Genomic DNA, 18,678 nt, shown 5'->3' on the forward strand with positions numbered 1-18,678 from the left:
TCCCTTTTTGGGGCGGTGCCCCCCCCCCCCCCCCCCCACCGAAAGGGACTCCTGGCTTTTTAACGGAGACATTTAAGGTCAGTGCTGCTGCGATGCGGCGGGATATTCCCACAATGCATCTGGGGAAGCTTTCCCGGTGCTGTTGCTGCAGAGCCAGCCAGCGCGTCCTCCTCGCTGCTCCCCCCACCCCCGCCTGAGTCGCGGCCTGGCCAGGGCCCCCCCAGCGCCCCGACCGCTCTATGCTCGGCTCGGCCTGCGGAGCCCGGCTTCCCCCCCCGCCCCGCATGGCTCGCTGCCTCTGAGCGGGGCCATGGAGGAGCCGGGCCAGGGGGCTGGCGGGGGGCCCCGGGCCCGCGCCGAGGGGGCCGCCGCGGAGAGCGAGATCCAGAAGGCCGTGGAGTTCAAGGTGGAGGGGAACCGCTGCTACAAGGAGAAGAAATTCCGGGAGGCCATCGGGAAATACCACCGCGCCCTACTGCAGCTCAAGGGGGTGCAGGGCCGGGCCGGGGCAGGCAGCCCGGAGCAGAGCCCGCCGGGCCCGGGGCGCTGCCCGCTGACCGAGGAGCAGCTGCGGCTGGTGGAGAGCACCGAGGTCGAGTGTTACGACAGCTTGACGGGTAGGTGCCGGCCGGGGGGGGCGGGGGCTGTGCGTTTACATTCCCTCGCCTGTCACTTGGCAGAGACACCGTGTGGGGGGAGGACACCCCCCCCACTGCCAGGCAGCAGACATGGTGCCGGATTCAGATCCCAGTGCCCCCGCCCCAGGTCAATCTGGAGTCACTCCTGCTTGCGATGGGTCAGGGCTGGTTCCGATCCCAGCCACCCCTCTCCCCCGCTGAGGTCAATCCGGAGTCACTCCTGCCTGTGATGGGGCTAGGGTGTCACTGCAGCAGTGGCGTTAACGGGGGCTGCTCAGTGGGGCTGGTACCTGGTGCTTTTGAGACGCACTGTGCATTGCTGGGCAGGGCCCAGGTGAGGGCTGTGCCGCTGGGGTCAGTCCGGAGGTGGCCCTGGAGCCCGGCTGAGGATTGGGTCCATATGACACGGGGGAAGCAGGGGCTGTGGGTCGGGAGTGAGGGGCACTGGCAGGGCTGTGGGGGGGTGTCCTCCCCCCCACACGGTGTCTCTGCCAAGTGACAGGCGAGGGAATGTAAACGCACAGCCCCCGCCCCCCCCGGCCGGCACCTACCCGTCAAGCTGTCGTNGCAGAGCTGGGGGGAGCAGGGGGCTGCGGGTCGGGAGTGAGGGGCACTGGCAGGGCTGTGGGGGGGCAGGGCTGGGCTGGCAGGGGCTGCGGGTTGGGAGTGAGGGGCACCGGCAGAGCTGGGGGGAGCAGGGGGCTGCGGGTCGGGAGTGAGGGGCACTGGCAGGGCTGTGGGGGGGCAGGGCTGGGCTGGCAGGGGCTGCGGGTTGGGAGTGAGGGGCACCGGCAGAGCTGGGGGGAGCAGGGGGCTGCGGGTCGGGAGTGAGGGGCACTGGCAGGGCTGTGGGGGGGCAGGGCTGGGCTGGCAGGGGCTGCGGGTTGGGAGTGAGGGGCACCGGCAGAGCTGGGGGGAGCAGGGGGCTGCGGGTCGGGAGTGAGGGGCACCGGCAGGGCTGGGCTAGCAGGGGGCTGCGGGTCGGGAGTGAGGGGCACTGGCAGGGCTGTGCGGGGAGCCCAGGCCGGGGGAAGCAGGGGGCTGTAGGTTGGGGGTTAGGGGCTGGTCTTGGCCCGGGGCTGGGCAGCGCCTGGCACAGCAGGTGCCTGCACGTGCTGCTGGGTTGGCAGCTGAACTCCAAAGCCAGACCAGGGGGCAGAGCTGTGGGGCAGGAGAGTGGCGGGGGGGGCAGCCCCGCCCCACCAGGGATCTCAAAGCGCAGCGCTGGCCCCTTGAACTCTCTGCCCTCCTGGGTCCCGGCCGCGCAGCGGCCAGGGGGTGGGCGTCACGTCCCCAGCCCCACTGACGGCCCCTCTGCCCCCAGCCTGCCTGCTGCAGTCGGAGCTGGTGAACTACGAGCGGGTGCGGGAATACTGCCTGAAAGTGCTGGAGAAACAACGCAGCAACTTCAAAGCCACGTACCGGGCGGGCATCGCCTCCTACCACCTCGGCGACTACGCCCGCGCCCTGCTCTACCTGAAGGAGGCCAAGAGCCGGGAGCCCGCAGGTGAGAGGCGGCTTCGCCCCATGCCGAGGGGCCAGAGCAAGGGCCGTGCATGGCCTATGTCCTGCTTCGGCACTAGGGGGTGCTGTGCTGCACGGGGCGGGGTGGGGCTCAGCAGGGGGCGCTCTCCCCCAGCAGGCAGGGCTGGCCCCATGGGGCGCTAGGGGGTACTGTGAATCAGGGCAGCAGGGGGGCGCTGTGGGGCAGGGAGCGGGGCAGCAGGGGGCGCTGTGGGGCAGGATGGGGCGCTAGGGGGCGCTGTGGGGCAGGGAGCAGGGCAGGATGGGGCGCTGTGGGGCAGGATGGGGCAGCAGGGGGCGCTGTGGGGCAGGGAGCAGGGCAGCAGGGGGCACTGTGGGGCAGGATGGGGCGCTGTGGGGCTCAGTGCGAGTTTCACCCTGTGCTCTCTCCCCAGACACCAACGTGGTGCGCTATATCCAGCTGACGGAGCTGAAGATTCTCCGCTGTGGGCAGCGGGCCGGCTACAAGGAGCTGATTGCGTAGGGCCGGGGGGCTCCCCCCACGCCGGGCCCGGCCCCCCACGAGCCCCCGGGGGCGACACTCGCTGTCCAGCTTTCTCCTTTCAGCCGTTTCCTCCCCCTTGCGAGGAGGTGGCTGGGGGGAGCACTGGGGGGGGGTGAGTCCTACACGCACAATGACCCCGGCCCACTTCTAGCCCCCACAGTGATGCCGGGGGGGGGGCTTCCTGCCCCAGCTGCTGGAGTGACCCCCCCCCAGGCCCACAGCAGCAGCCTGCGGCCTGCTCTAGCCAGCGCTGGGGGGGGCGGCTTCTTTCCCCCCCCCCCAACTCTGGTGTGGGGATAAATCGACCCCATAGCATCAAGCAAATTGTCCCCTGTGGTTTCCTGGGGGCAGGGGGCAGAGCGGCTGTGCCCCCCCCCCACTGCTGGCTGCTGCCCCCTCCAAGGGGCTTTGGGCAACCCCCCAATTTCACAGCACGCCGTGGGGCCCTGGACTCGTTTCCCTCCCTGCCCCCCTGCGTCCCCCCGCTGGGGAACCAGCTCCATGTCAGGGGTGCCCCCCGCCCCCCAACACGGGCTGTGCGGGATCCCAGGGCCTGGGGGGGGGCCTACAGAAGAGCCCCCCCCTTCCCAGCAGCCCCCCAACTGTGACCAAGGACCAGTGTAGAGCAGCTGGGCCCCTGCCGGGAGCGACATGGGCCCTGCGGGGGGGGCACCGATGGGGGGGGGGCGTGGACTCCCTGGCACCTTGCGGGATTCTGTGATTTCTTGTTGAAGGTTTATTTATTCCCCCCCACTGTCCCCTGGGTCGATGCTATAAAAACCATGTTGATTTTCTCTTGTCCCTTTATTTCTGTTCTGGGGGGGGCTCCTGCAGCCGAAGGGGAGGGGTGGGGGCTGCTGTGGTGGTGTGGCTGGGGGGCCCCGTGAAGATGCCCCTGCCTACCAGGCCGGCAGCGTCTCAGCGTCGTGGGCCTTGGCCCCAGGGTGCTGGCCTGGGGTTTGCCTGAGTCTGCTGAGAGCCTGCTGTGGGGGGCGAGTGTGTGGGTCAGGCCTCAGGCCCTCGATTCCTTCGCCCCGCCCTGCGCCTGGCTCCACGTGTGGGGTGTGCACCCCTGGGGGGTCCAGCCGAGCCGGGGGGCAGCTGGGGGTGACCCTGTCCCGGAGCTGGGCAGCTCAGCTCCCAATCGTACCCTAGGGAAACGAAAAGGTCCCCGTGGGGCTGGGCACTGCCAGACAGGCCAGCCCAGGGGCAGCCGCCCCCAGCGTGTGGGGCAGCCGGGCAGAGCCAGGCGTTGAACCCAGGAGTCCTGGCTCCCCGCCCCACCCCCCTACCCCATGGCAGCCCCCCAGAAGGGAGGGGTCGGGCCCTGGGGGCGGAGGGGGAGATGCTGCATTTCCCAGCAGGGCCCAGCCCGGGGCGAGGACTGGGGAGGGGGGGAGGCGGGGGCATGGGGGGGCGGGAGCTCTTCTGCGTCCAGCCAATCAGCTGTGATGCTGTTGTCACACTATGGTAACCATGGCAACACAGCTGAGATGGAATCTAAAGCGTCCACCCCCCCCCACAAGCAGAGGGGAGAGGGAGCCAGGACTCCTGGGTTCTCTCCCCAGCTCGGGAGGGGGGGGGGGGGGGCTGGGAGCCCGGACGCCTGGGTTCTCTGGGAGGGGAGTGGGAGCCAGGACTCCCTGGCAGGTGGGATTGTGGGGGCCCTGCCCCCCCTCGCGGCCATGGGCAGTACTGCAGCAGGCCCAGATGCTGGTAATTGTTGGGGTCGGGGGGGGGGGGGGGGGGGGCCTTGGGGGTGATCCCTCCGGAATCAGGACGCAGCAGCAAGCGCCCAAGGGGGGGGCTGCTCTCCTGGCCGATCCCACGGGGCCAGGTGGCACTGGGGCTTTGGGGGCACGGCTGCCCTGGCCTGGGCCCAGTGCCGGTGGCGTCAGGGTTTAGTCAGGCCCCGCTCCAGGGCTGCCCAGAGCGAGGGGCAATTTGCCCCGCAGGGGCCCCCACGAGAATATAGTATTCTATAATATTGCAACTTTTTTTTTATGGAAGTTGCTTTGCCCCAGACCCCCTGACTCCTCTGGGCGGCCCTGCCCCACTCTCCGCAGGATCAGGGCCGTGGCGCGGCCCCTGGGTGCAGGGGCTGGCACAGGATGTGCAGGGGCAGCGCTGGGCACTGAACCCAGGTGTCCTGCGTCCCAGCCCGGCCCCTCTGGGGGAACGTTGTCAAAGGCGGTCCCCTCACCCTGCTCTCGCCCCGGATCAGGCTCCCTGCCCTGGGCGCAAACCAGCCTCTAAACACCAGCCGCAAAGCTGAGGGGGCCATAACCCCCTCCCCCATGCCACCCCCCTCAGTCCCTGTCACCGGACTCCTGGGTTCCCTTCCCACCGCTGGGGGCCAGCAGGTACAGAAGGGGAGAATGGGCCAGCCGGGTCCCTGTCTGAACAGGCCCCATGCCCGACCCCAGAGGTGGCTGCAGCCAGGTGAAGGGGGGTCCCTGGAAGCATTTGCGGTCTCAGCTGCAGGAACAACGGGCCCTGGAAATGCCGCGTTAATGAATGCGTCACGGGGGACAAGCGCCCCCTGCTGGCTCAGAACGATTCATTTTTTTTAAACCTTTCTTTCTTTTCTTTTCTTTTTTTTTTTTTTTTTTTACAAACACCACATGGAATTTAAATAGGGGTGTGGGGGGGTCCTTAACCTCCCCCATCAATAAATACACATGCTCCCCTCCCCCCACCATTCCCTTCCCAACCCCGCTCCTCGGGGGCAGCAGCTTCTCCCACAGCAGAGCCTGTGGAGCGGTTGGTGGGTGCGGTGGGATCTCAGCCCGCTGAGGGTGGGGGATGGTGGTAGGCGCAGAGTAAAGAGGCTGGTCCATCCACGAGGGCCCCCCACAGGTAGGCCTGGTGCCCCCCGCCGGCTGTGGGGGGTGTACATTCATGGGAGGTGCCCTGGGCTCTGGGAGGTCAGTGGGACATGTCAGCATCCAGGCTGTCGGCGTGCGGTGCCCCCCCGCAGAGCGGCACTGTGCTGTCCTTGCTCTGCCCCTCCATGTCTATGTCCAGTAGCGTCTGGCGGGCGCTGGGGGGGTCCGGCCGCTCCCCCCCGCCTCCGCCCAGCTCCCCCTGCGTCTCGCACCCGCTGCCCGGGGACGAGCGGTGAGTCCGTCCGAAGGAGACGAGTTTCCAGGGGTCGATGCGGGAGCGGGCGGGAGAGGGGCGGGGCCGGGGCGCGAACTCCAGGGTCTTGGGGCGCTCCACGGTCGGTTCCTTTTCGGGGGGCCTGCGGCGCGACGGGGGCGGGAAGAGCGTGGGGGGGTCCAGGGTCTCCTGGGAGCCTGTGGGGAGGGGGGAACAAACCATCTTAGATGGCCTGGGCAACTGCAGTCCATTAGCCTCCCCCCCAGTCCCCGCCACAAAGTTCCCCTGAACCATGGGCCCCCCTCCCTCCACCTCACAGCCCCAACTTCTCACACAGCTTCCACCCCTCCTCCCACACCACTCCCCAGACATCCCCCCAGGCCCTCTATGGGGAGCGGGGAGCCCGGACTCCTGGGTTCGACCCCTGGCTCTGGCAGGGGGAGTGGGGCCTAGGGGGTTGGGGGGGGCATGAGAAATGAGGGCCCAGGGACCCCAGAACAGCCCAGGACCTGGGAGGTGGGAGCTGGGGACTCCGACAGGCTGGTGAGCTGTGAGGGGGAGTGGGTGTGATAGATGCAGGGATGGGCAGGTCAGAGAGGGGGCTGGGGGTCAGGAAAGGGCTGTGGGGGTGAGGAAGGGGTTGGATGGGGTCAGGGAGGGGCTGGGGGATGAGGAGGGGGTTGGGGAGAGGGGGTTGGATGGGGCAGGGAGGGGCTGGGGGGAGGAGGGAGTTGGGTTGGGGTGGGGATCAGGGAGGGGCTGGGGGTGAGGAGGGGGTTGGCCTGGCCTGGGGGGGCCGCGGGTGAGGAGGGGGATCGGGTGGGAGCAGGGAGGGGCTGGGGGGTGAGGAGGGGGGTCATGTGGGCCGTGGGGGACTGTGGGGGAGGAGGGGGGTCGGGTTGGTGCAGGGAAGGGCTGGGGGGGCGCAGGGGAGGGCGACACCGGTGTTACCCTGTGCTGGGGGGGGGGGCAGCCCGGTCCCCCCACTCACCTGCCCCGGGCGCCCCCTGCTGGCCGGGCGGGCGCAGGGCCCCGTCCGAGGGCGTTCGCCGGTGCCCGCGGGGCAGTGCCTGGGCGGCCGTCACGTGGGTGGGCGTCAGCGACTGGCGCGGGTCCCTCTTGAAGCTCTCGGCCCGGAGGTCCAGCAGGGGGTTGTGGGCGGGGGGGGCGCCGAGGGGGGAGGCCGGGGGGCCGGGGGCCGGGGCGGGCGGCTCCTCGTCCGAGGGCAGCAGGGACTTGGTGGAGTTGCAGTCGGAGAGGGAGGAGAGCGAGAGCAGCGTGACGGAGCTGGGGGGCCCCTGGGCGCGGCCCCCCCGTGGGCACGGCCCCCCCACCTGCTCCCGGCCCAGTTCCAGCAGGTCGCTGCCCAGTGCCACCGAGGCCAGGACGGAGGCACAGCCCAGGAGAGCCAAGGCGCTGCGCTTGTGGGGCCCGGCCCTGCCGGGGGGCAGCTCAGCCGGGGACTGGGGGGTGCTGCCTTCCACCTCCACGTACTCCTCTGGGGAGAGACAGACAGACGGACAGGGATCAGCGCCGGGGGGGGGGGCTCAGCGACCCCCAGCCCTTCCCATGGGCCCCTCCCGCCGGGCCTTGGCCCCCCATCTCCCTGCTTCGGGGTCCCTCCCACCGGGCCTTGCCCCCCCCCATCTCCCTGCTTCGGGGCCCCTCCCACCGGGCCTTGGCCCCCCCAGCTCCCTGCTTCGGGGCCCCTCCAGCCAGGCCTTGGCCCCCCCGAGCTCCCTGCTTCGGGGCCCCTGGGATCCCATGTGGGGCACTGGGCTCCTTGCCCTGAGGCCTCTAAGACAGCCGGGCTCCAGGGTGCTGGTCTGGGGGGTGGCTAACACAGACCCTCGCCCCACTGCTGGAGGTACCAAGCCGCCCCGCTGCCCCCCCCAGGACATGCCCCCACCCCGCCTTGGGACCTGGCCCCCCCATAGGCGCGGGCAGCACGTACCCATCTCCGTCAGGCTGGCGAAGCCCCCAGTCATGGGGGCGCGTTTCGGGGACTTGCCCAGGTTGGGGGCGCTGGACGACCACTGCTTGCTGCCCTCGCCCAGCGCCTTCAGCCTGCACCGGAGAGACCGTGAGACGGCTCCGGAGCCCCCCGCCGGTGCCCCTCACTCCCGACCCGCAGCCCCCGCCCTGACCTCCCCCCAGCCCTGCCGGTGCCCCTCACTCCCGACCCGCAGCCCCCGCCCTGACCTCCCCCCAGCCCTGCCGGTGCCCCTCACTCCCGACCCGCAGCCCCCGCCCTGACCTCCCCCCNAGGGGCTAATGAACTTTTCGCTCACGGCTTCTCAGGCCCTAGGCTCCTTCCCTCGGGGGTCCTGGCCCCTTGATCCCACTGCTGTGGGGCTCCCCAACGGCCCCTCCACCCCAGAGGCAGGCGCATTGTGGGCTGCCTGGTGTGCAGCTCCCGTGGCTGTGGGGCTGGCACTGGATGGTTGCACCCTGGGCCCCCAGCCTCCCGCCCCACAGCCCAACCCCTCTGGCCAGGCCCCTACCTCTCTGCGGGATGGGGTTCGCCGGGACCCTGGGGCAAACGGCTGCCGCTTTCTCTAGCGCCGCCTCTCGGACCCGGCTGCCCTGCGGCTTCTTCTGCAAGAGAGAGGGTGTGGGCGGGGAGCTGGCACCGGCCCCGCACCCCCAAACAGCCCACCGGGGGAGGGGCCCCTCTGGGGCTGGCAGCCCCCAGGGACAGCGGGCCCTGGGCGGAGAGCTGAGAACACCCCCACGCCCGTCAGTGCCCAGCTGCCACAGGGGGAACCAGCCACCCTAGGATGACGGGTCTGGGACCCCGAGCCCCCCGCCTCCGGAGCCTGGCACTCCCACCTGGCAGCCCCACACAGAGCCAGGCCCCTCAGCCCTGGGGGAGGGGAGTGGTGAGCACTGGGGGCGTTAGGAGAAGGACCCCGGCGTCCTGGCCGACAACCCAAGACACTGCCGGGATCCGCCCCCCAGGCGCGGCCCAGGCCTCGACATCTGCCCCCCAGGAGCGCAGCAACTGGCCAGAGGCACATGCCCCAAGCCCCTGCTGTCCCCTACGGCTGGGCTGGCCCAACTGGGGGCCTCCCTAGACACTTCCTCCTGCCCCCCATGGGGGACCCCTCCAAGCCGCTGTGACCCGTCCCTGCACGGTCCGAGATTGGACAATGCCTGCCTATTAGGTGCATTATGGTAGCGCTGCTCAGACCCCGACCAAGATCAGGGCCCTGCCCCACAGAGCTCCCAGTCTGCACAGGCAGAGGAAGGCTCCTTCTTCCCATGGGACAGGTGGGGAAACCGAGGTACAGATGTGGGGCAGGTCCAGGGTGGCAGTAGCAGAGCTGGGAGCCACGCTCAGTCACCTCAGGGCCCGTCCGGCTGCTCTCAAGGCTGCAGGCCTCAGGGCAGTGGGTGCCGGGCGCTGTACAGACAGCGAACGGACCCCCCCACCGCCCCAGGGCTCCAAACTCACCTTCCTGGACCCCTTGTCCCCACCAGGGCCCTTGTTCTTGCTTTTCAGCGGCTCCCGTTTCTCTTCTGCCTGCAACTGCTGAGAGACTTAGGGGTCAGGGGGTGACCCCATCATGGGGGGGAATTCCTGGACCCCACAACGCCCCCTAGGGGAGCGCCATGGGGCCTGGGAGCCGGAGTTTGGCCTGGAGGTCGCTGCCCCCACAGGCACCTGCACCCCACAGTGCAGCCCCAGGAGAAGGCCGGCTCAGGACTCCTGGGTTCCAGACCCAGCTTTTGGGGGGGGGGGGAGCTTGTTATGGGCCCAGGCTGCCCCCACCCCAGCAAGTGCTCAGGACCCAGGCGTCTGGGCCCAGAAAACCTGGAATGGGCAAGGAGGGGTGGGACTTTCTGTGGGGCTAGGCCAAGAGCCCAGCCTGACTCACTGGGGAGGGAGACCCCCTCCCCCATGTACCAGCCCCCACCTGGCCCACAGGGCTACTGGAGAAGGAATTTCCCAGGGGTGGGTCCTGGGGTACCAAGGGAGCCCCCCAAGAGCAGGGGGGCAGCTGGAGCTCAGGGGCCTTTAGCAGCCCCCCAGGCTGGTCCCGTGGGGGCCTTGTCCTGGTACCATTCTCTGCTGGGGGGGCCAGGCTCTCAGCTCATGGTACTTGGGGGGTTGGCCCAGTGCAGCCCACATCATCCTGCCTGAGAGAGGCCCCGGCACAGCTGGGGACAGGGTGGGAAAGGCACCATCTAAGGGCTGTGGGCCTGGCCTGGCCCTGCTAATTAACGCTTCGTTAGGGGCCAGGTGGGGGCCCCAGGCGCTATTGGTGCATCTCAGCCCAGGTTAGTGCCAGCCATTGGCTCAGGCCGGGGGTGGGGCGGGATTGAGCCGGGCTGGGCCCATCAGAGCTCACCCCCCCCAGACGGCTGAAGGGAGGGGGATGCGGGGAGAGGAGGGTCCCTTCCCAGGGACTGAATCTGTTCATTGCGCCCCAGGAGGGGGGCACGAGGTCCTGGGATGCGGCAGGGTTGGGAAAAGCCCGTGGCCCGGCCCAGCCCAGCGCAGTCCAGCGGGGCGCGTTTCTTCCCTTTGCAGAGTTCCCTTTGCACCCGGCCGTTCCAGCCCGAACAAGGGCAGACCCATGAATAAAATGAGGGTCTGCGGGTTGGGAGTGAGGGGCACCGGCAGAGCAGGGCTGGGCTAGCAGGGGGCTGCGGGTCGGGAGTGAGGGGCACCGGCAGAGCAGGGCTGGGCTAGCAGGGGGCTGCGGGTCAGGAGTGAGGGGCAGAAATCCTTGAGAACAGTATTTGTGGGTGTGATGAAGTGAGGGGTTTCCGTGTTTTCCAGTGGGTTGCATGCGGAGGGGGTGGGACTCAGTTTCCCTGGGTGTTACTGGTTTAACGAGGTGAGGGGAGAGGGAGTGTGTTTTGCAGAGGACCGGAGAGAGGACTTGGGGACCCAGCCGATGGCCGGGAGGATGGATACCCCAGCGACCGGTGACCTGGCGACCCGGGGACCCGGAGGCCCAGCTGAGGAGACACAGCCGGTTCTGGCCAGTGGGCGGACAATGGGCTGCAGAGTGAGGACCCAGTGACCTAACCAGCCGGTTCCAGCCAGAGGGAGAAGCAGGAGAGGAGGCCCTGGTTTATGACCCTGTTTACCTGGAGAGAAGACAATGGACAGAGGCCGGGCCTGGGGCCGGAGATCTCAGATGCCCGGCTGGGGGCAGGGGGGCTCGGGGCTGGAGAGGGGGAGCAGGCAGAGCCCACCTGGATGCAGAGAGACTGGGATGTGCTGGGCTGAGGGAGGCCAGGCCTGAGGCCCTGAGAGTTTCCTGTGCTGTGTTCAACTCTCAATAAACCCTCCTGTTTCATGCTGGCTGAGAGTCGCTCTGGTCTAGAGAACAGGCTGGTGGGCGCAGGGGGGGGCATTATCCCCTTCGGGCAGTGGAGGCCCCGGGAGTCCAGAGCGAGGGGACTCCCTGAGGGGGCCCACGGCAGAGACAGACGTGCTAAGGCTCAGAGAGGTGCGGCTCCAGGAGGTGGAGGGGCCTGACCCCGGGAGAGAGTGGACCCCCGAGAAGGGCCGTCTCACTGAAAGGGGCTGCCCCCACGGACCGCACGGGGCCAAGAGTGGGCACCATCTGTGAGTCTGTGATGGGAGAAGCAGCCCCAGGGCAGCAGGTGTCCCGCATCTGCAGCCAGAGCGAGAGGGGCAGCAGGGCCTGGGGGGAAGGTGCTGTGCTGAGACTCAGGGGAGTTGGACTCTGTTCCCACCTCTGCCACAAACTCCCTGGGTGGCCTTGGGTCCGTCTCCACCACCCCCTGGGCCTCAGTTTCCCTAGCTGTAAAACGGGGATAATGATCCTCCCTTGTCTCTTTAGACTGAGATCGTAGGGCCAGGGACTGTCTCATGCTCAGGGTCTGGGCAGCGCCCGGTGCCCTGATCTTGGCTGGGATCTGGGCAGCGCCCAGCCCAAGGGGCCCTGATCTTGGCCGGGGTCTGGGCGGCACCCGGCCCGACGGGGCCTGATCTCGGCTGGGGTCTGGGTGGCGCCTGGAGCGTTGGGGCCCTGATCTTGGCCGGGGTTTCTAGCAGCTGCTCTAATTAGGGTGACCAGATGTCCCAATTTTATAGGGACAATCCCGCTTTGTGGGTCTTTTTCTTATATAGGCTCCTATTACCCCCCACCCCCGTCCTGATTTTTCACACTTGCTGTCTGGTCACCCTAGCTCTAGTGCACCTAGTGAACCCTGTCTCGTTCGCTGCCTCGTGCAGCTCTGCTTGGCGCTGCCTGTGCTCTCGCACGTGACGGGGCCGTGGGAGGGGGCGGGCGGCTCTGACACCCCGTCAAGCAGGAATTTATTCCAGGCTAAAAGGCAGAACGAATACGGCTGTGCCGGGGGAGCCGCTGAGGCCCAGGTGTCGATTGTGATGCGAGGGCAGCAGGCTCTGGCCCCGGGACAGCGTGGCTGGGGGCCCTCGGGACAAGCCGGGCAGGGGGCGAGGGTGTATGGGGTCTCAGGAGAGAACTGAGGGCAGGGAGGGGGCATGGCTGCAAAACTCCCTCTGCCTCCAGCCCACTCCCCCAAATCCCACAGCCTGTTTTGCAAAAGGTGTGTGTGGGGGGAGGGTTTAAAACCTGACGTCCATGCGAAAATCCAACCCGGGCAATAATTCCCTTCGGCCTCCGTAAACCGCCCCTAGCTTCATCTGAATGCTTCCTTGCAGCCGTTCCACGCTGCTGTTGAACGGTTGCAGTGTTTCACGCCAGAGACGGCTGCATATCAGGGCTGGTCAAGGGATCCCCGTATAAACAGCGCCTGCACTGCACCGCACCCCACCCCAGAGGGGGCTGCATCTCAGCACAGCACAACAGGTCCCTGCCCCAAGCTCACCCCACAGACAGCTGCATTCCTCGAGGCAGACATTGTGTATGTGTGTATTTGGGGATTGGGTCCCGTTGGGTTGAGAGGCCCAGAGAAAGGGAGTGAAAGGGCCACGCTGCAGCCCCATGCGCTGTGGGAGGGGGTGAGGAAGCGGCCTTCAAGCTTTGGCACAGTCTCCCCAGACACTTATGAGTCAGGTCCCCGCCTCTCTGTGACCGCAGCTCCCCCTCGGTAATATGGGGGAAAGGATCCACCATGTGTGTAGACTGGGACCTCAGAGGGGCCCAGACTGTATCTCACTGTATCTGGGAGGCGCCTGGCCTGATGGGGCCCCGATCTCGGCCGGGGTCTGGGTGGCGCCCGGCCTGACGGGGCCAGGAGATGCTCACAGGAACGTGGGTTGCAGCTCCTGACTCCCCACCCGGAGCCAGCCCCACCCCCTGCCCCGGCTGCTGGGCTCCCTTCGGACCCGGTGAGTCGCTGACCGGGCACAAGCCCATGGAGGTGCGCAAGGGCCTGGCTACCCCCAGGCCAGGCCAGGCCCCTGCAGAACCCAGAGGCACTAGGAGCAGAGGACATGGGGAATCTCTTGCAGACATCGGGGGCTCCCCAAGGAACCGGGGGGAGCCGGGCCTGGTTCTCTGGGACTCCGCCCTGGAGCCTGGATTTCCTAGTGTCACACTGCAAGCAGGCGCCAGCCGGGGAAAGGAGGCCACTGCCCCGGCCCTGCAGGGCATCAGCTGCCCCCAGGCTGTTTTCACTCCAGCGTTGCGGGTCTCTGGCACCTGTCTCCACCGCAGCAGGCCGCACGCGCCCAACAGGATACGGGGCTGGAGCGAGGGCAGTTCCTGGGGGTGAACCCCAGCACCGGGCGGCTGCGACGACGGGATGCGGGGGGGGGGGGGGGGGGGGGGGGGAGTAAGGGAGAACACAACACACGGGACCCAAAGCTCCAAAAAACGTTTTATTGCTTGTACCGTACAAATCCAAGGGCGCAGGTGAGCGCGGCGTGGACAGATTTACAGAACCAAAACACTCCAGGAACATCACCTGCCAGGTACTAGGCAAAGCTAGAACATCCGAACTCACACCCCTTATCTTACAGAGCGAATCAAGTATCAGCGCCGGCCTCCGGGCCGCGTGCTTCAAAGCTTCACAATCCAGCTTTGGAGAAGTTTGTCCCCCGTCGCTGTCGGGGAGACCCACGAGGACGTGTCAGTCTACGTAATGCACCTCAACTGTTCAACTACAGAAACGGGGAAAGCATCCGAGAGGGCGAAGGGAAGGGGGCCGGGCCGCTGACGGGTCCTGGCACACCCCAGCGCCATGGCACAGCTCTCACTCACAATCCAAGGCTGGTGACAGGTCAGCTCGGGGGCCGCCGGCGGAGCCGTGCCAGCTGCAGTGTCTGCGTCATTCGTCCGAGGTGCCCATCGCATTGGGGGCTCCCGGGGGGACGTTCCCGGCACCACGAAAGTAAAACCTACCGCCCCACCGGGGGAGAAAGCTCCTGCCCCACTGGCTGTTCGTCCATCCTCAAAGCTGGGCGGACACCGGGCTGGGCCGCAGACCAGGGCAGAGTAGAAGCGCTCAATGGGAAGCGTGTCCCGGCACAGCCCCTGCCAGCCGGGGAGGGGTGGCCCTTCACCCCTTGACGCTTGGTGAGGCAGAGGAGGGCACCGGACGGGCAGCAAACCCAGTAGTGCTGGTGGGAGGGGAGGACTCAGCAGCCCAGCACCTGAGCCAGGCGAATCAACATGAAATTCCAGCAGCAAGCAAAAGGCCAAATGGGCATTAAGGCTCAGCGAGAAACAGCCAAAGCGCCGCGGCCGGGGGAGCCGGCCACCCAGCCCAAAGCGCCGCGCCCCGGGGGGAGCCGGCCACCCGCCCCAAAGCGCCGCGCCCCGGGGGGAGCCGGCCACCCGCCCCAAAGCGCCGCGCCCCGGGGGGAGCCGGCCACCCGCCCCAAAGCGCCGCGCCCCGGGGGGGAGCCGGCCATCTGGCCAGAGACAGGCAACCCAGGGGGCCATAGGGGTTTTAAATTAAAGCTTTGCTAAGGTCCCACCTGGCTCCCTGACACATGCGGCGTGAAATACACAGGCCAAGCAATGAAGCACTTTGACAGCATCTGCAAATGCTTCTCCACCCCGGGCAGCGCCGCCCGCCCGGCAGCCAGCGGTCTGTGTGCGCTCGGCCTGGGGCTGGCCCAGCAGACCAGGCACGGGGGTGACGCGCTGCTCCCCGGACGCCGAAGAACTGGCCTCGGCCGCTTGTGCACAGGCCTGACGCAGAGCTTGGGGAAGCCCAGGGAGGTTGAAGGCACCGGACTGGGAAACGGGGGTTTCCTCCCCAGCTGTGTAACCCTGGGGGAACAACGGGGATCAACCTGCTGCTAGGACCCTGGGGGCAGCCCCGCGCCTGGCGGGGACCCCTCTCCCCAGGCCCAGCTGCGCAGGGGGAGACTAGCTTCTCTCCAGCGGAGGCAGGGCACAAAACCGGCTCCTGAGTTCTGCCTGGGGCCCCACGTGCAGGGTTGTTCCCAGATGAACTCCAGCCAGGGGCTCCGGCAGCTCGGGGGCACCTGCCGTTCCGCGGGCCCCCGCCAGAGCCCTGGGCTGAGGGAGGAGACAGACCGGCGCTGCCGAGATTCTCCGGCGTGCTCTGAACGAGCAGAGGGAACCTGCCCCAGCGCCAGTATTGCCAGGGGCGCGTCACAGGCTGGGACAGGGCACGAGAACCACCCCCCGTCCCCTCCCCGGGCTAATGCTGCACAAGGCTCCGAGTGCCAAGTGCCTGAGCCTCAAATTCAGCCCAACTACTCACGTGCGAGCAACGCTGGAGCCGTATCTGGGGACGGAGGGTTAAGGGGACGTTGCGGCGTATGAACCCTGCGGACCCCCTCACTGAGTAGCCCAGGTCCTGCAGCGAACAGGGGGCCCAGCCCTGCGGTCCACCCGCGGCTCAGAAACGCGGGCGCCTTTCCAGGGGGGCAGCCGAGCAGTGGCAAGTCTTTCCCCCAAATCGCAGCCAGGCTGCACGGCTGGCTCCGGCACTTGGGACGAGGCTCTCGCCCTCCCTGAGAAATTCAGAGACTTCGGCGAGGAGCAGCTGGAGAGGACCGGGACGCAGTTCGGCGCCGGCTCTGACACAGGTAAAGGCAGCAGAAATACTCAAGAGCTTAAAAATTAAGAGCTGGTAGGTACGCCAACCCCCGACGCGGCAATCCCGGGGCCTGACTGCCCAGCACGAAGAGCCGAGTACCCGAGAGCCCTGGCCCCCCATCCCTCAGATCAGACCTCATCGGCTAGTTCCCAAACCACGCGGCGTCTTGGGCATCAGCCGTTCACCAGTGCGTCCGTTGCCTGCAAGGGAACCGCACCGTGGGGAACCAACCCCCGGAATTAACGGCTGACCGAAGTGAAAACCTTGGGGAAAAAGACCCCGCACGCCAGGGACACAGCTTGGCTCAGGCACCAGAGCAGGTGAGAATATCCCATCACAACGTGTCTGACCGAAGAACTGGGTGGGCCAGGTTCTCTGTCCGAGCAACTGCAGCAAGCCCCGGCGGCTGGGTCCCCCGCCACGTGCCCTGAGGGCGCCTCACCCGCACAACGGGGCTGGAACCTGCACCCCAGGCAGAACGGCAGCCGGCTCGCTGCGATTAACGGCCCAGGCGTAGCTCAGAGACACGCTGGGCTCTGGGACGCCAGGAGGAGCAGAAGGCAGCTGCTCCCCCCGCCCCTCAAAGCTGCAGATGGTGTCAGAGCGTTTGAGTCTGACCCGCGGGGTCCAGGGGCCGGCAGCCTAGTGACAATGGGGAAAGAGCGCTCAGCTCCCGCGACTCGGAACGGTCTCCGGCGCCCGATGCACTCTGCCCAGCCACTGGCGCTGGGTGGGACAGGGCGGCGCCCCCCAGCCCTCGGCAGCATCAGTGACAGTGCAGGGTGCGTCCTGCTGGGGAAACGGGGCCTTTGGCGCGCGCCGTGGGAAAAGCTTAGCCCAAAGTCTGGGGGCTGCGCTGGCGAGCGAGAGGCTCGCAGGAGTTGCGGAAGGAGCCAAGCGCTGCAGCGTTTAGTAGCCGCCCAGTTGTTCTGTATAAAATCCTGCTGCACGCCGGGCATGAACTGACCGCAGCGCCGAGCGCGCCGACTTCTGGCTTTAAGGCAGCTTTGAAGAAAAAACGTTATTGCTTTTACAACTGTGCGCGTTGTACACAGGTACCGCCGGGGGCTGGGGCCGGCTTTCCCCGGCAAGAACCCCGCCCGTCCTGACACGTCACTTCCCGTGGAAAGAGCCGGCTTCTTCCTTAGTGCTATTGTGCTGTGGGAGCCCTGCTGGGCCTCCGGGTGCCCAGCAGACTCCCCGTCCCTCCCGCCCGCGCGCTGAGATCCACGCGGCTCTGGCGGTGCCCCTTGCCCAGCAGGTGTGAGGAAGGGCTGTCAAGATGTAACAGGCAGAAGAGAAAACAGGAACATGAACCCAACCTTGGGGCTGGCGAGCCAGCGTCCCTTGTGCACCGGAGCCGAGCTAACGGAGCAATGAAGTGAACAGCAGCCCACCGGGCTCTCGGCCTGCTCGGAGGGTTACCAAGCGTCCCAGCGGAGAGGCCGAGTCACGTCACGGCCACTCAGTGGCGCTCTCCAGAACCAACAGAAATCTCTGGACAGAACGGGCAAATGCGAGTCAGTTTTGATTCCACAGGATTCCTCTCCACGAACCTCTCCCCGGAGCTGGGTTGTAGGTTATGGCCCGCAGGCCGCGAGGGGCCCTCGGCGCTGGAGGAAGGCTGCGAGAGGGGTTCTCTCGTGGGGTGGGGTGTCTTTAAAAGCTGTAAGCACTTTGAGGAGTTTAAAATAAAAGCAACCCCATGGGACTGAACCAGCCAGGGCTCGGAGCTGCTCAGAGCCACGGAGCAAGAGCACTTCCTTCCTTTCCAGGCGGCTCCCCGCCCGGCCGTGCGATGCCAAACTGGCAGAGTTTCAAACAGCTGGGGCTGCCCCTGCACGTCCGGGGGGCCGGGCTAGTGTGTGACCAGATTGCTGGAGAGAAATCCCAGGAACAAAACCAACCAGGTCTCCTGTGCTCGGAGCCCAAGTCTCTGCCGGCCGCCGCCTATTCTCGGATGCTGGCGGAGTAGGAGAACTGGGGGAAGTGCGTCCGCTGATCGGCCTCCAGGGAGTCCATGCTGTCATCTGCAGCCAGAGAGAGAAGCGGCTTATTGGGGGATGGGGGGGGCTCCAAGCACCACAGGGAGTTGGAAGCACAGCGCCCAGGTGGCCTTCAACAGGGCTCATGCTCCTAAACCCCTTGGGTGCTTCCACAAAGGCCGCCAGAGTGCCTGTGCAACCCGAGATGCCCAGGAGTTGGGCTACGTGGTGTTATCTCCACCTCCTTCCCACCAAGAGAAAACTGGGGGCCCGCTCGGGTCCCAGTCTACACTGGGGACCACCTTTCCCTTCTCCCTCCACGAGCGGCTCTCGCTGCGTGTCTCAACAATACAAGGCCCCGGACCTGGGCCGGTCCTTGTGAGTGCTCCCAGAGTATGTGTGATCAAACCCTGCGTCTTGGGGTCTTTCAGCCGACATCCCTCCACAGACATTGGCCACTCAGCGTACAGCCCCGCGCAAGCCCTGGCCCCGCTGACGTCCTCACTACACAATGCGGTGCCATGGCAGTGGTTAGAGCTCAGGAATCCTGGCTCCCGGTCCTGTGCTTAGGCCACCAGACCAGCCAGGCTTGCCCTGTTTCTGTGCTGGGCGGGGCTCCCTCCATTTCAGCCCCTCCCCAGAGCCTGGCGCGGCCCAGTCCGGCCATACTCACATCGGTCAGGAGGCGTGATGGTGATCGACTGCGCCGTGAACTCGTCGTCAAAGTATCGCGTGTCGATCTCAGATGTCACTTGGGGTTTAAATGGTGGGACGAGCTGCCGAGCAAGAGAGGCTGCGATCGGTAACCGGGAACGCCCACTGGCTCCCCCCGTCCCCAGCACGACAGCTCGGCTGGTCTGCGCCTGCCACGAACCATCCCAGGGCCCGGCTCCACCTCGGCTCCCAGGGCTGCTGAGAGCAGCATCAGCCA

At 67.3% G+C, this 18,678-nt stretch overlaps 3 protein-coding genes across 4 annotated transcripts in view; 1 reads left to right on the forward strand and 2 right to left on the reverse strand.

Annotated features, from left to right (window-relative positions):
- The first annotated feature begins 146 nt into the window (after window positions 1–146).
- On the forward strand, window positions 147–2,992 carry TTC9B (tetratricopeptide repeat domain 9B). The gene is made up of 3 exons (XM_034792201.1): window positions 147–617; window positions 1,963–2,145; window positions 2,558–2,992. The coding sequence occupies exons 1-3, from the start codon at window positions 311–313 to the stop codon at window positions 2,644–2,646; spliced, it is 579 nt and encodes a 192-aa protein (XP_034648092.1). The 5' UTR covers window positions 147–310; the 3' UTR covers window positions 2,647–2,992.
- Window positions 2,993–5,275: 2,283 nt separating this feature from the next.
- Window positions 5,276–7,863, reverse strand: MAP3K10 (mitogen-activated protein kinase kinase kinase 10). Its single transcript, XM_034792198.1, has 3 exons — window positions 7,724–7,863; window positions 6,761–7,267; window positions 5,276–5,966 (listed from the first exon to the last, which is right to left on the reverse strand). The coding sequence occupies exons 1-3, from the start codon at window positions 7,755–7,757 to the stop codon at window positions 5,596–5,598; spliced, it is 912 nt and encodes a 303-aa protein (XP_034648089.1). The 5' UTR covers window positions 7,758–7,863; the 3' UTR covers window positions 5,276–5,595.
- Window positions 7,864–13,551: 5,688 nt separating this feature from the next.
- The window catches only part of AKT2 (AKT serine/threonine kinase 2), a 30,908-nt gene continuing 25,781 nt past the window's right edge, over window positions 13,552–18,678 (reverse strand). For both annotated transcript variants that reach the window (XM_034792187.1, XM_034792188.1), the window contains exons 13-14: window positions 18,421–18,523; window positions 13,552–17,792 (exon numbers count right to left, since the gene is read on the reverse strand). In XM_034792187.1, the coding sequence (XP_034648078.1) occupies window positions 17,713–17,792; window positions 18,421–18,523 (183 nt within the window). In that variant the 3' untranslated portion in view covers window positions 13,552–17,712. The remainder of the gene's footprint in view (window positions 17,793–18,420; window positions 18,524–18,678) is intronic.

The sequence above is a fragment of the Trachemys scripta genome, chromosome 16 (assembly GCF_013100865.1).
Source record: "Trachemys scripta elegans isolate TJP31775 chromosome 16, CAS_Tse_1.0, whole genome shotgun sequence".
Taxonomy (NCBI): domain Eukaryota; kingdom Metazoa; phylum Chordata; order Testudines; family Emydidae; genus Trachemys; species Trachemys scripta.